The following is a 12,020-nucleotide window of genomic DNA, read 5'->3' as shown; positions in this document are numbered from 1 at the left end:
AACAAATCTCCTAAACCTGTGTCCAACCTTTGTCCCACACACCATCCCCCAGGAGCACAGGCAGGAGCCACCAGTGGTGACACTTTATTCCCTGCAGTGACAATCCCAGCGACCACCACCCCTTTTCCCCACCCCTCACAGTTTCATGGATGCAACCAACCCCAGATGGAGCTCCAAGAACTGCAGGATCTCCTGCCAGGAATGTTCCTGGGCTCGGGCGTGGGGCTGGGGCTCTCCCCCCCATGCCACCGGCTTGGGAGTGCCCCGGATGGCGGAGTTGCTGCACAGGGGGGATCCGGGGGGCTCGATCAGGTGCCCGGCGCCGGGGTAGGACAGGATCCGGCCGCTCTCTGGCGGCATCCGCGCCAGGGCCAGCTCGGCGAAGAGCTTGCTGTTGAAGCTGCGGTCAGCCTCTCCCACCACAAACAGTACCTTTCCACGGATCCTCTCCACCGGGATGGCCGAGGCGTGGCAGGCGGGATCCCGGGGATCGGCGAAGATGGCGGAGTTGTCTATGGCTCCCACCTCGGTGAACAGGATGCGCTCAGTGTAGTAGGGAATGGCAGGGATGCGCAGCTCCTTGTAGACCAGAGGGTTTCCATACAGGAAGCTCGTTCCGTTGATCCACACCGTGGCCACCACCTGTGGCAGGAAGGTGGCCATGGCCAAGGCCGCCTCTGCTCCTTTGGAGACGCCCACCACGCCCAGGCCGGGGCCTCGGACCTGAAATGGAGGAAATGGAGCCAGCTGGGATAATACACAGGGATAATGCATTTACTGGGACATCCCTGGGTGCCGGGACAAGGATGGTCTCATGGGATAGCCCCCAGTCCCTGGGACATTCCTGGCGCTCGAGACAACCCTGGGACACTACCTCTGGCCACCTGGACATCCTTCTCACCAGGATGAGGATGCCCCCAGGACATTCTTGGTCCCCAGGACAATCCTTGGTCACCTGAATGTCCAGCTCACGAGGCTGCCCCCAATCCCAAGCACATCCTGGCTGACAGGTGCCTTTCTCCACACTCCAGGACTCACCTTAGGATGCTGGAGGAGCAGCTGTGCTGCTTCCTCAAAATATTCCAGGTCCAACTGGGCCAGGACTCGGGGCAGGTCATCGTAGGCGAAGAAGGCGAGGGCCAGCACGGCAAAGCCCCGGCTGGCCAAGAGCCCTGCCCGGAACTCAATCAGCCCCCCTGCACCCCCAAACAGGTCGATGACTCCGGGGAAGGGGCCCGGACCTGTGGGAAGACAGGGAACATCGGGGATGGGGAGCCACCCCTGCTGTCCTGCATCCTGGAGGTTCCATGGCTGGGCATCCCAGGGGGGCACAAGGTCCAGTATCCTGGGGGTCCTGAGGCTGGGCATCTCAAATTCCTAAGGTTTTATATCTCAAGGATCCCAAGGCTGGACAACCCAGGAATCCCAGCTTTGGGCATGCAGGGGTCCCAAGGTTTGCTAACCCAGGAATCTTATGGTTTAGCATCCCAGGAGTCCCAGTGCTGTTTCCCACAGATCCCAATGTTTGGAATCCCCAGGATCCCAAAGTTCGGTATCAGTATCCAGGGCTCCCGAGGTTCAATATCCCAAGGGAATACTGGCTGGGTATCCCAGGGGTCCCAAGGCTGGGCACCGAAGGGCTCCCAAGAACATGCACCCTGCCAGTCCCCAGGTTTGATATCCCGGAATTCCCTCTCCCCAGTGCTCACCAGGAGGCAGGAACAGGGCGCCACGGACCCTTCCCTCACGGATGGGCACCCGCTGCACTCCGGGGCCCATGTACCAGCGCTCGGCCTCACAGGATGCCAGCGGCTGCTCCCGGGGATCCGTGCCCAGGCTGAGCCCGTCCAACACTTCCAGCCGGACCCGGAAGGGGCTGCCAGCCACATCCCGCTTCACCAGCCGGCGGAACAGGGTGTCGGGCTGCAGGAACCAGAAGAGCCCCATGGGCCAGACCCCAGAGTAGCTGCCCCCCAGGGCGGCATGGAGCCCGGGATCCACCTCTCCCGCTCCGTCAGCGCGGAAAAAGGCACGGGATTGGAAGCACTCGCCCTGCTCATCCTTCAGCCACGCCCGGAGGGTGACAAGTTGGGATGGGGACAGTCCCCGCACATGGATCTGCACGGGCCGGTCGGCCAGTGAGGACTGTGGTGTCACTGTCACTTCCACCATGGTGCACCTGGGAATGGGAATCACCCTGAGTGTCCCACAGGGACTGGCAGGCCCAGGAGAGGGATGATGGCAGGGACCTGTCCCCAGGGATCCTCACGGGAGACCCCCAGGATGGGGTTTGTGGTTCAGATAGTTCTGCTGGCATCCCTCCTTTCCATGCCCCTATCCCTCTTTCCCATGTCCCACATCCCCTCGTGGTCCCTATCCCTCCTTTCCTAGTCCTTGTCCCCTCCCTCCCTGGTCCCCACCTTCCATGATCCTCGTCCTTTTCTCTCCTGTCCCCATCCCCTCCCTTCCCCACCACCTCCCACCCTCTGACCCCAAACCCCTGCTGAAGAACTCACCCAGCAGCCGGGACACCCCTTTTCCATGCATCTCCCAGCCCCGCCATTCCCAGCACCCACCGTCCCCCCTCCTTATCCTGCTCCCCTAACCCGGAAGCCGGAGCAGGGTGGGGATCCAGGGGCTCCGAGCCCCCCGGCCCTGTGTGCACCCCGCTTCCCCTCCGTGCAGCACGGCAGGCTGGGAACAGGGATGTTGGCCCTAGTCCAGCCCTGGGAGGAGACTCGCGGTTCTCCCGCACGGTCCCAGCAGGATATCGGTCCCCAAGGGCCCGAGCTTCCCCTTCTCTTACCCCGCTGGGCAAAGCCTGGGCCGCGGGCTCTGCAGAGGGAGAGGCTCGAGGATTCCTTGGAAATCATTAACCTGGGAATGGCGAGGGCAGAGCCCTCTGGCCCCATGACCCCGTGCCTGCCCGGCACTGGCCACACCCCAAAATTCCTGTCAGTCCCCACTTTCCCTGTGGCACACCCCCCCCACCCAGACCCCTCCCCCCAGTCCTGGACACAGATGGGACACACCCCATTCCAATTCAGGGCCCCCCCCAAAATTGTCACCCCAGGATGAAGCTCCAGGGCCCCATATTCCCATCTCAGGGCTTCACACTGATTCCTGCAGTCCCATTTTCCACCCAGTGCACCCCTTCGTCCCCCCATCCCCTCCATCCCACTCACAGCCACATCCCTCCCCAGGAATGCAGAAAGAGGTGTCCATGGAACAAGAAAAACCAGGAATGTTAAGAAATCCACATGGATTTCCAACTTCCAGCACCTGCCAAATTCCCAGCGCTGTCCCCACAGGAGGGTGTGTGACACCATGCCCCCTTCCTTGCTGACAGGTTCCAGGGCTCATTCCCAATGGGAATTCCCTTTAGGAGAAAGGGGAACTGCAAGGAATGAGGGGCTATGGCACACTCCAATCCTAGGAATGCCTTAGGGAAGGCCCCAGCTGGAGCCCTCAGTCCCCAGACCCACTGGAGGCAAATCTCTCTCAGTTCCTATTCATTTTTATAAGACAAAGGCAAATTTGGGAAAGCAAAGTTCTGTTCCAGCCTCTGGCACTGGTCACATCCTGATTCCACAGGAACTAGGGGATTCCACAGCTGGTGCCTGTGGAATGCACCCCCCTCAGCTCTGTCCTGTTGTTTGTCCAACACTGAGGGTCCTGGCAGTGATTCCTGCCTGGCAAGCTGAGGAAAAGCCCCTGGGAAGGAGCAGGATCCTCGTGGCACGATCCCAAATCCTGCCTCATTCTGCGGCCGTGCTGCGCCTTGCGGGCGTCTTCTGGAGCAGGGCCAGCGTGTCCCGCTTCTCCACCCGCCTCAGCTGCTTCTTCTTGGCCCTCTTCAGCTTCAGGGGGTTCCGGATCTGGGAAAGGGGAAAGGAGAGGAGATTCCATAGAAACACAGGATGCTGGAATGGTTTGGGTTGGAAGGGACCTTAGGGATGATCCAGCTCCCCGCCTGGCCATGGGCAGGGACACCTTCCACTGGTGCAGGTTGCTCCAAGCTCTGTCCTGGAGCACTTCCAGGAATGGAGCAGAGCATGGGAATGAGGCAGGATGGGCATGGATGGCTCCCAGCCTCCCACCACCTTCAGGATCTAGGAAGGGATTTATCCCAAAACTAACCCCATCCTCACCCACAGGTGAGGTCTTCACCACACCCACCCCGAGCTTCCAGGTCTCTTCCCGATGGAAAAGCAACGATTTCCCCACATGGATCCCCACCAGTGCTGCATTTTCCTCACTCCACCATCCCATTATCCCCGAGTTCTGGTGTTCCCCAGCTTGGGAGAACACCAGGGACATGCTCCCGGCTTTGCTGGGAATCTGCCAGTCCTCCCAGGATCCTCCAAAGATGGAGGCAGGGAGAGGAACTGGAGCAAACTGGAGGCTGATCCATGGGGGGCTGGAGGTTGTGGGGTGCTGCCAGGGCTGTTCCCAGCTGGCACAGGGAACTCACCACTTGGACAATCTCGGCTTTCCGCTCGTTTTCCAGGCGCCGCTTCAGGTTCTCCTCCCGCCGCCGCTTCTTTTCCTGTGGGAGCAGCACCACAACATTCCCTGAGGATCCCTTCCCCTGGGATTAAACCCAAAGCCCAGCCAAGTGTGAAATCTGTCATTCCAGCAGCTTTTCCACCCCGGGTGAGGCTGGAATTGACCCAGGGAGTTCATTCCGAGTCAGTGACTTGGAGCATGTGACCGTCAGTGACTGGATTTGGCACCAGGACAGGGAATTCTCCATCCCAGCTGCCCTTTTCCTGGGCTCTGCCACAGCTCTGAGGCCCGGGAAGAGGGCAGAGATGGAGGATTGTGCTTGGGAAAGACGAGAATTCTTCAGCTCCCGAGCCCCGTTACCTCTTTCTCCCTCTGCTTGGCTTCCTCCAGCTGCCGTGCCAGATCCCGGACCAGCTTCCTCTCCTGCCTCTCCTTCATTTTCCGTGCCCAGGAGCTGCGGAGCGCCTTGTCCTGGATCATGTGGGAGAACCTGCGTGGGCACACGGGAGCTGTTGGATCCCCAAACATCCCGGGATGCAGCCAGGGCCACTCCAGAGTTCCACGAAACTCCGCCAACCGCGGAGCATCCCACGGCATCCTCAGCATCCCCTCCAAGTCATCCCTGCCACCTCCGGATCCTTCCTAAAGCCCGTGGATATCTCAGGAACTCCCTCACAAGCCCCCGAGAGCCCCGCAAAAAATCCAGTCCCCCTTAAAATTCCCCCAGACCTCATGACCCCCCAAGGAGCCCTTCTGGAGCCCAGAGCCCTCAAGAACTGCCCCCCCCCCCCCGCCCCCCCCTATTTCCCGCTTCCCTTCCCACCTCTTCTTCCCGGGATCCTTCCACACACGTCCCGACTTGGGCTTGCCCCGCGGGATGGCTACCACCGCCTCCTGCCGCTTCTTTCCACCTTTCCGCCGCCGCCGAGCCGCGGCCGGAGCCGAGGCAGCCCCGCTGGGCTCCCCGGGGGTCGCTCCCGTTGTCGACCCCGGGGTCCCCCCGTTCTCCCCCTCCATGATCCACGCGGCCCCGCGGCGTCGCGGAGAGATGACGTCAGAGCCGTGACCCCCGCGAAGCCAGAGCACCTCCCCTGGCCGCCATTTTTGTATTGGGCAACGTCCTCCGCGCACGGCGGCGGCCGCCATCTTTGTATTGGGCGTGGCCGCCATCTTTGTACCGGGCAGCACCGCCCACCACCGTGGCCGCCGGTACCGGGACCCCGCAAACTCCCCCAAACACACCCGGGGCGAGTCCCCCCCGCACCGCGAGTAACCCCCGGAGACACGGGCGGGCTGGACTGGGCTGGGGGAGAGGCCTTTATTGGGGGCCGAACACGCTGAGGGCATCCCAGGGGCCTTCGGTAGCGGGGACCCCCTCGGGATGCGGCACCACGTGCGGGGCTGGGCCGTGGCTACAGCGCCTGGGAAAGCAAAAACAGGGAAATCCAGGGAAATCTCCGGGAGGGGCGCACGGGCGGCCCTTCGGAGGGAGAAAGGGGTGGATCAGCATTCCCGGGATGTCCAGGGATTCCCGCCTCCCTCACCAGCTGGGTGTATGCGTGCTGCCCGACCGCGTCGTATCCAAACGCCAGAACCGCCACGGCCACGCAGAATTCCAGGAGGCCGAGCAGCACCAAGACGGAATCCAGGCCGTTGCTCAGCATCTGCCAGGAGGAGGAGAACGGGAGTGTAAAAAATGTGTATTTTATAATTGGCTTTTCGCAAATATTAAAATTAATATTATATGTGTTATGTTAGAAAGTTATGTTGTATTAATCTTCTTAAGCAGTTGTTAAATATATGTGAAAAACCCCAGTCGCTTATTTTTAAAATTTTAAAGGTTTAGTAGTAATAAAATGGTTATTAAAATAGTGCTACAATTAGAGTAATAATCATTTGGACAATTTGAATTAGGACAATACGAGACAATAGAAACAAAGAGTTACGGACAGTCCGGGTACCTTTTTCTAGGCAGCATAAGCCCAAAAAAAGACCCACATTAGCAGAGGATTAACCCTTAAAAATAATAGCCTGTTGCATGTTCATACATGTCATACATGATATGTACATTCCATTCAAACACAGGATTCTGTCTGGTCAGTGTCAGCTTCTTCCTCTTAATCCTGACAGCATCATCCTGCCCGAGCAAGGCAGGAAGAAGTTAGTTTCTCCTGATAATGGAGCAATAAATTCTCTTTCTCTGAAAGATTTAGGTGTCCTGTGGCTGCTATCTCAGTGCGAGCCCTTTCTTTAGGAAAAAAAGTATCCTACATAGCATAATTTCTATTTTAACATTTTGTTGTAACCTAAACCTATATTTACCACACTACTTAAGAAAATTAATACAGCATAACTTTCTAACATAGCACATATAATATTCATTTTACTATTTGTGAAAAGCCAGTCATAAAATATGCATTTTTCACATATAGTTTTAGGTTGTAACATAATGTTAAAATAGAAACTATGCTATGTAAGATACTTTTTTTAAAAGAGAGGAATGAGGTACTCGCAGCGAGATAGCAGCCACAGGACACCTAAATCTTTCAGAGAAAAACAATTTATTGTTCCCTTATCAGAAGAAACAAACTTCTCCTGCCTCGCTCAGTCCTGAAGACGCTGTCAGAATTAAAAGGAAGAAGTTGACACTGACCAGCCAGAATCCTGTGTTTGAATGGAATTTATGCATCATGTATGAGGTGTATGAACATGCAACAGGCCATTGCTTTTAAGGGTTAATCCTCTGTTAACGGGTGTCCTTTTTTGGGCTTATGCTGCCCACAAAGAGGTACCCAGACCATCCATAACTCTTTGTTCTTATTGTCTCGTATTGTCCTAACCCTAATTGTCCAAATTTTTATTACTCTAATTGCATATCTATTTTTACAACCATTTTATTACTATTAAACTTTTAAAATTTTAAAAACAAGTGATTGGCGTTTTTCACAGGAATATCCCGGGATGCACCACCCGAACAGGACCTGGATCCTTGAGCACCCCACCCAGACTGGGATTCCCCTGCAATCCCGGCTGTCCGTACCTTGCTCTCCATATGGAAGCACCATTCCGGGCGGGTCTGGAAGGGCTCGGGCTTCCCGCAGCCGGGCATGATCCGGGTGATGGCCGTGCCGTGGATCCCGGTGGCCGCCAGCGTACCCAGGACAACGCCCACACTGACCACACAGCAGGCCTTGACCTGCGGGAAGCACCCGATGACACGGACCCCGGGAAGGGCTGCTTCCCACAGGGATCATCCAACTGGGATCAGAGATCTCCTGGAGAAGCCACCCAGTTTTGTCCCCCTCATCCCACAGTGATTCCCAAGGCCATGAGGGTCTCCTGGACCTTTCATCCCCCTCGTCCCACAGTGATTCCAAAACCATGAGGGTCTGCTGGACCTTTCATCCCTGGAATCCAGTGATTCCAAAGCCATGAGGGTCTCCTGGATCTTTCATCCCCCTCATCCCACAGTGACCCCGACCCCCATCCTGTGCTCTGTGTGGGAGAGCTGGGCACTTCCCAAGGGGGAGACTGGCCTGTGGATCCTGTGGGATGAATCCAGGCTGTGGAAGGGTCCTGGCAGCTGTTGGAAGGGACATAAGGAATGGGGGGACACCTTGTCCCTCCCAGCCTGGATCTTACCAGCACGGGGCTGTCTCTCCTTTCACTTTCCACCAGCAACGAGCCTGAGACCAGGAGCTACTTGGAAAACAGTGGGAATTGGTGTCAGCAGCAAGGCACCCTTCCCTGGTGGGAACTGGGGTTCAGGGATGCACAAACACCCCAGAATGTGGGAGGAAATGATCAGCAGAGACCTGGTGACCCCGGGATATTGTCCCCAGTCCATCAGGATTCCCTGAGATTCCCATGTCCTTGTCCCAACTTACCAGGATCCCCAGCCAGAAGAGGATCCCGCTGGCCACAGGGAGGGAAGGGTTCCCGTGCTCCGACAGTGTCAGGATGATCCCAAAGCAGATGTGGACAATTCCAGTGAAGATGTGGATGGTCTGGGGAGGGTTGAGGGAGAGGGATCCTGATCCCATTATTGTGAGACACATCCCAGCCCAATCCCACATCACAGTGCCGGGAAGGGACTGGAAGAGGCACCTGTCCCAACATCCCCTCCACCCAGCCAGGGAGAGCGTCCAGCAGGACGATCCCTGCGGATCCCCAATCCCTGCTGGGCCCCTGGAAGGCCGTGTCTCACCCCCAACACCTTGGGATGAGCCCTCCGGAAACCTTGTGTTTGGAATGAGGTCCTGACAGGTGCCTGGGAGCCTGAGGCCAGCTGGGCTGCCCGGGGATCCGTGGCCGGGATCACCTCCGTGATGATCCTCACGCTGCCAGCGTCGGTCACTGTGGTGGCCGCCATGGCCTGGGAAAGAGCCCAGGAAGCTGAAGGAATTCCCAGGTGCCTTCCTCCTCCTCTTCCTCCTTGCTGTGGTCCCTTTGCTGCCCGAAATCCCCAGGAGGTTCCAGCCAGGCAGGGACACTCTCCCGCTGCCCTTTGCTCCCTGCAGGAATTCACTCATGGAATTCTCGTCAGAGCCCTCTTGCTCAATGAGGCGGCTTTGCCAACAGAGGCTCCCAAAATCCTGCACGCGAAGAGGGAGGGAGGGAGGGAGGGAGGGAGGGAGAGGGAACCCCTCCCCAGGCTCTACGGCCTTGGGAAGGATTGGATGCTTTTCCCTCAGGATGCTCCAAGATCCCTTTTCCATCCCAAATTGTGGATGCTTTGCTTGGGAATCACTCCTGCAATTACCTTGGTACATAACGAGGTGTTAATAACCTAACCGTGCCCACTTCCCAGGAAAACTTGCATTGAGACAGAGAACTTTCTTTATAACCCCGTTATAAAGGAAGCTCCTTTATTGCCATTTATGGGAATTCTCCCCCTTCCATCCCTGTGCATTTGTCCCCAGTGAGGACACGCAGGAGGGATTCAGGGATCTCTGGCCATCTCCATTGGGAGTCAGAGGGAAGGAAGATGCTGTTATTTGTGATGGGAAATGGGAGCTCAGGCTGGGAATGGAGCCACCACACATGGCAATGGGATCCCGAGGGATTCAGAAGCCCCCTCGTGCCTCCATCCCTCCCTCCTCTGGGAGAACAGCCATGTCCTTTTCTCCAGGAGCATTGGGATACCCCATGCCGACCTGGAGGACACTCCAGGTTTCCTGGATGTCTGATGTGTGCAGGGTAGGGATTTCTTGGTAGTGCGGGAATTTTTAGGTCCGGGATTCTGGCATCACCCCAACACCTCTGCCTCTACCTGGGAAAGGATAGGACCCTCCAGCTGACGTTTTCAGGAGCAGGTGGAGCAACCTCTGGAAGTTTTTTCCTTCTCTCTGGCTCTAGAGGGAGCTGAGAGGCCGCGTTTGGAAGCACCGCGCTTCCAGAGTTCAGGAGCGGCTTCCAGCCCTGGGGCCGGCTTGGAACAAACCTGGGATAGTGGGAGGTGTCCCTGCCCATGGCAGAGGGGTGGAACTGGATGATCCTTAAGGTTCCTTCCATCCCAAACCATTCCAGGATTCTGCGCCCTCCCCATGTTCCCACACACCAGGGAATGGGACACCCCCTCCAAACCAGCCCAAATCACATCCCAAAAAAGAGCTGGAAGAACAGACCTGGAGAGCAAAGAGCAGCAACTCATGTCTCCATCCCACCCATGGCCTTCCTCCATCCTGCATCCCTGATGGAAGCATGCACTTGGCCTTGTAAAGGGCTGCATCTGGCGGCACGGCTTTCCAGGAAAAACATGGACATGGATGAGATTCAGCCTCTTCATCACATTCCTGATGCCTCAGAGCCTTTAATTCCTGCTGGTGCCTCATCCCTCTCAACAGTCCAATCCTAACAATTCCAGGGATCTCGTTCCAGCCCCAGGAAAGAACACTTGAGCCCCCGTGGAAATTCTGGGATCCCCTCTTTAGCCTTTAGGCAGCCAGGGGTATCCTCCACCATTATCCACGGCTCACATTCCCAGCCAAAACCACCCTACACGGTGGATTTCCTCCCAAATCTGCCTTTCCAGATTCCTACAGCATTCCTCAAGTTCCAGCTTTGCAGCCAGAACAGCCGTGACTGCCCTCAGCCCCCCAAACCCCACTTTCCGAGCGGGTGATCCATGGAAAAAGCGCTTTCCCCCTTCCTAAATAAACCCAGGGCCAGCTGGGGATGGCAGAAGCCCAAGGTAGGATGTCAGGATTTGTTTTGGAAGCGGATTCCAGAGGAGGTGAAGCTTTGAAGCAGATGCAGGGAAGCAGCAGAGCCGGGCGGTGGAGCTTTCCAACCTTTTCTTTGCAGGAATTTTTGGCTTTGTAAATATATACAACACATTCCTTGGATTTTAATGCTCATTTTCCTATTTTCTAGGGCAAGTTTTGGATGGAGGAAGCCTGACTGGATGCTCAGGGGGGAATCAGCACGACCCTCCCACATTCCCTCCCACCAGCACAGGACAAAATTTATGAGCCTGGTGGAATCAAAATTCTTTTTCCAACCCCAAAAATCCATGAGTTTTTTTCCAAAGAAAATAGATTACGATGGAGAAAAGCTCTCCAAAGAAACTTGCTGCTTCCTGGGACTAACTTTATATCCCCATAAAAATACCAAAAGTCAACATTTTGCTTTGCTTCCAGGTGTTTCTGCTTCCCACAGGGCTCTTTCCATACTGATTCCAGAAGGAAAGTCATGTTTTCTGGGAAAGGTTTCAGGTTTTTTGGCTTTAAACATCCTGGTCTCCATCCTGGATTAGGGAATCTGGAACAGGGAGCAGGCAGGAGGTTGGGGGGGCATCACTGCCTGCTGGGGTGATCCATACCTGGCATTTGGGACACAGTGCCATTGCTCCCAAACACTGTCCCAGATGTGTCCATCAACCCCTGCACGTGATGTTCCAGCCTTTGATCCGCTCATTCCCAGGAAAACTCCTGAGGCTGCAGAAAAGTTCCAGCAAACTTCTCCAAGGCTTCACCAGCATCAACTTCCACTGGCAGTCCTGGAATGGGACCTTAAACACTTCCAGAGATGGGGCAGCCACAGCTTCCCTGGGAAATACACTCCACCACCCTCATAGGGAAGAATTTCTTCCCAGTATCCCATCTAAACCCACCCCCTGGCAGTGGGAAGCCATTCCCCCTTGTCCTGGCACTCCAGGCTCTTCTAAAGTCCCTCTCCAGCTCTCTTGGGGCACCTTATGGTGCTGGAAAGGTTGCCAAGGTCTCCCTGGATCTTTCTCATCCCAAGGGGAAGAGCCATTGGGACACTTCAGTCCATCTCACAGTTCCCCCCTTTCCAGCTCCTCCAAGGGTTTTGGTTTTCCTTAGGGATCACCACCAGCAGGGACACATAACTCCGTGGTCCCTGTCACTTGCTATTCCCAGCTCCTGGAAGTCTTCCCTCCCCCTAGATCTGCAAATTCCCACCTACAAATAAAAATATATTTAAAACCCCCACATTCCCATAGAGCCTTAAACACTTACTCCAGCATTTTCAGGGAAAGCCATGTC

General features: G+C 56.2%; 3 protein-coding genes across 4 annotated transcripts; all 3 read right to left on the bottom strand.

Annotated features, from left to right (window-relative positions):
* Positions 1-55: 55 nt before the first annotated feature.
* LOC132328591 (acyl-coenzyme A amino acid N-acyltransferase 2-like) lies at positions 56-2,731 on the bottom strand. 2 transcript variants are annotated; one of them, XM_059848533.1, is made up of 4 exons: positions 2,607-2,731; positions 1,710-2,179; positions 1,039-1,241; positions 56-723 (listed from the first exon to the last, which is right to left on the bottom strand). In XM_059848533.1, the coding sequence occupies exons 2-4, from the start codon at positions 2,170-2,172 to the stop codon at positions 136-138; spliced, it is 1,254 nt and encodes a 417-aa protein (XP_059704516.1). In that variant the 5' UTR covers positions 2,173-2,179; positions 2,607-2,731; the 3' UTR covers positions 56-135. The 2 variants fall into 2 exon arrangements, with proteins under 2 accessions (XP_059704516.1, XP_059704515.1); XM_059848532.1 differs by having other exon boundaries at positions 2,517-2,714.
* Positions 2,732-3,501: 770 nt separating this feature from the next.
* CCDC86 (coiled-coil domain containing 86) lies at positions 3,502-6,155 on the bottom strand. Its single transcript, XM_059848550.1, has 5 exons — positions 6,054-6,155; positions 5,333-5,930; positions 4,870-4,999; positions 4,475-4,549; positions 3,502-3,878 (listed from the first exon to the last, which is right to left on the bottom strand). The coding sequence occupies exons 2-5, from the start codon at positions 5,854-5,856 to the stop codon at positions 3,759-3,761; spliced, it is 849 nt and encodes a 282-aa protein (XP_059704533.1). The 5' UTR covers positions 5,857-5,930; positions 6,054-6,155; the 3' UTR covers positions 3,502-3,758.
* Positions 5,922-11,193, bottom strand: LOC132328294 (membrane-spanning 4-domains subfamily A member 15-like). Its single transcript, XM_059848138.1, has 6 exons — positions 10,137-11,193; positions 8,717-9,023; positions 8,397-8,516; positions 8,152-8,208; positions 7,550-7,705; positions 5,922-6,173 (listed from the first exon to the last, which is right to left on the bottom strand). The coding sequence occupies exons 1-6, from the start codon at positions 10,295-10,297 to the stop codon at positions 5,922-5,924; spliced, it is 1,053 nt and encodes a 350-aa protein (XP_059704121.1). The 5' UTR covers positions 10,298-11,193.
* Positions 11,194-12,020: the final 827 nt, after the last annotated feature.

The sequence above is a fragment of the Haemorhous mexicanus genome, chromosome 6 (genome assembly GCF_027477595.1).
Source record: "Haemorhous mexicanus isolate bHaeMex1 chromosome 6, bHaeMex1.pri, whole genome shotgun sequence".
Lineage (NCBI taxonomy): Eukaryota > Metazoa > Chordata > Aves > Passeriformes > Fringillidae > Haemorhous > Haemorhous mexicanus.
Note: the sequence above shows the minus strand (reverse complement) of the source record. Positions and strands in the feature narration are given on the sequence as shown.

Excerpts from the sequence above, each read along its gene's own strand:
- CCDC86 (XM_059848550.1), bottom strand. The coding sequence starts at position 5,856 with ATGCCCTCAGCGTGTTCGGCCCCCAATAAAGGCCTCTCCCCCAGCCCA. Across the intron at positions 5,000-5,332 it reads AAGGATCCCGGGAAGAAGAG|GTTCTCCCACATGATCCAGG; the intron begins GTGGGAAGGGAA and ends GTGCCCACGCAG. Across the intron at positions 3,879-4,474 it reads AAGCCGAGATTGTCCAAGTG|ATCCGGAACCCCCTGAAGCT; the intron begins GTGAGTTCCCTG and ends CCCCTTTCCCAG.
- LOC132328294 (XM_059848138.1), bottom strand. The coding sequence starts at position 10,297 with ATGAAGAGGCTGAATCTCATCCATGTCCATGTTTTTCCTGGAAAGCCG. Across the intron at positions 8,517-8,716 it reads CTCATCCCAAGGTGTTGGGG|ACCATCCACATCTTCACTGG; the intron begins GTGAGACACGGC and ends AACCCTCCCCAG. Across the intron at positions 7,706-8,151 it reads GGAGAGACAGCCCCGTGCTG|GTCAAGGCCTGCTGTGTGGT; the intron begins GTAAGATCCAGG and ends TGCTTCCCGCAG.
- LOC132328591 (XM_059848532.1), bottom strand. The coding sequence starts at position 2,563 with ATGGCGGGGCTGGGAGATGCATGGAAAAGGGGTGTCCCGGCTGCTGG. Across the intron at positions 1,242-1,709 it reads CGCCCTGTTCCTGCCTCCTG|GTCCGGGCCCCTTCCCCGGA; the intron begins GTGAGCACTGGG and ends GTCTTCCCACAG. Across the intron at positions 724-1,038 it reads TGCTCCTCCAGCATCCTAAG|GTCCGAGGCCCCGGCCTGGG; the intron begins GTGAGTCCTGGA and ends CCTCCATTTCAG.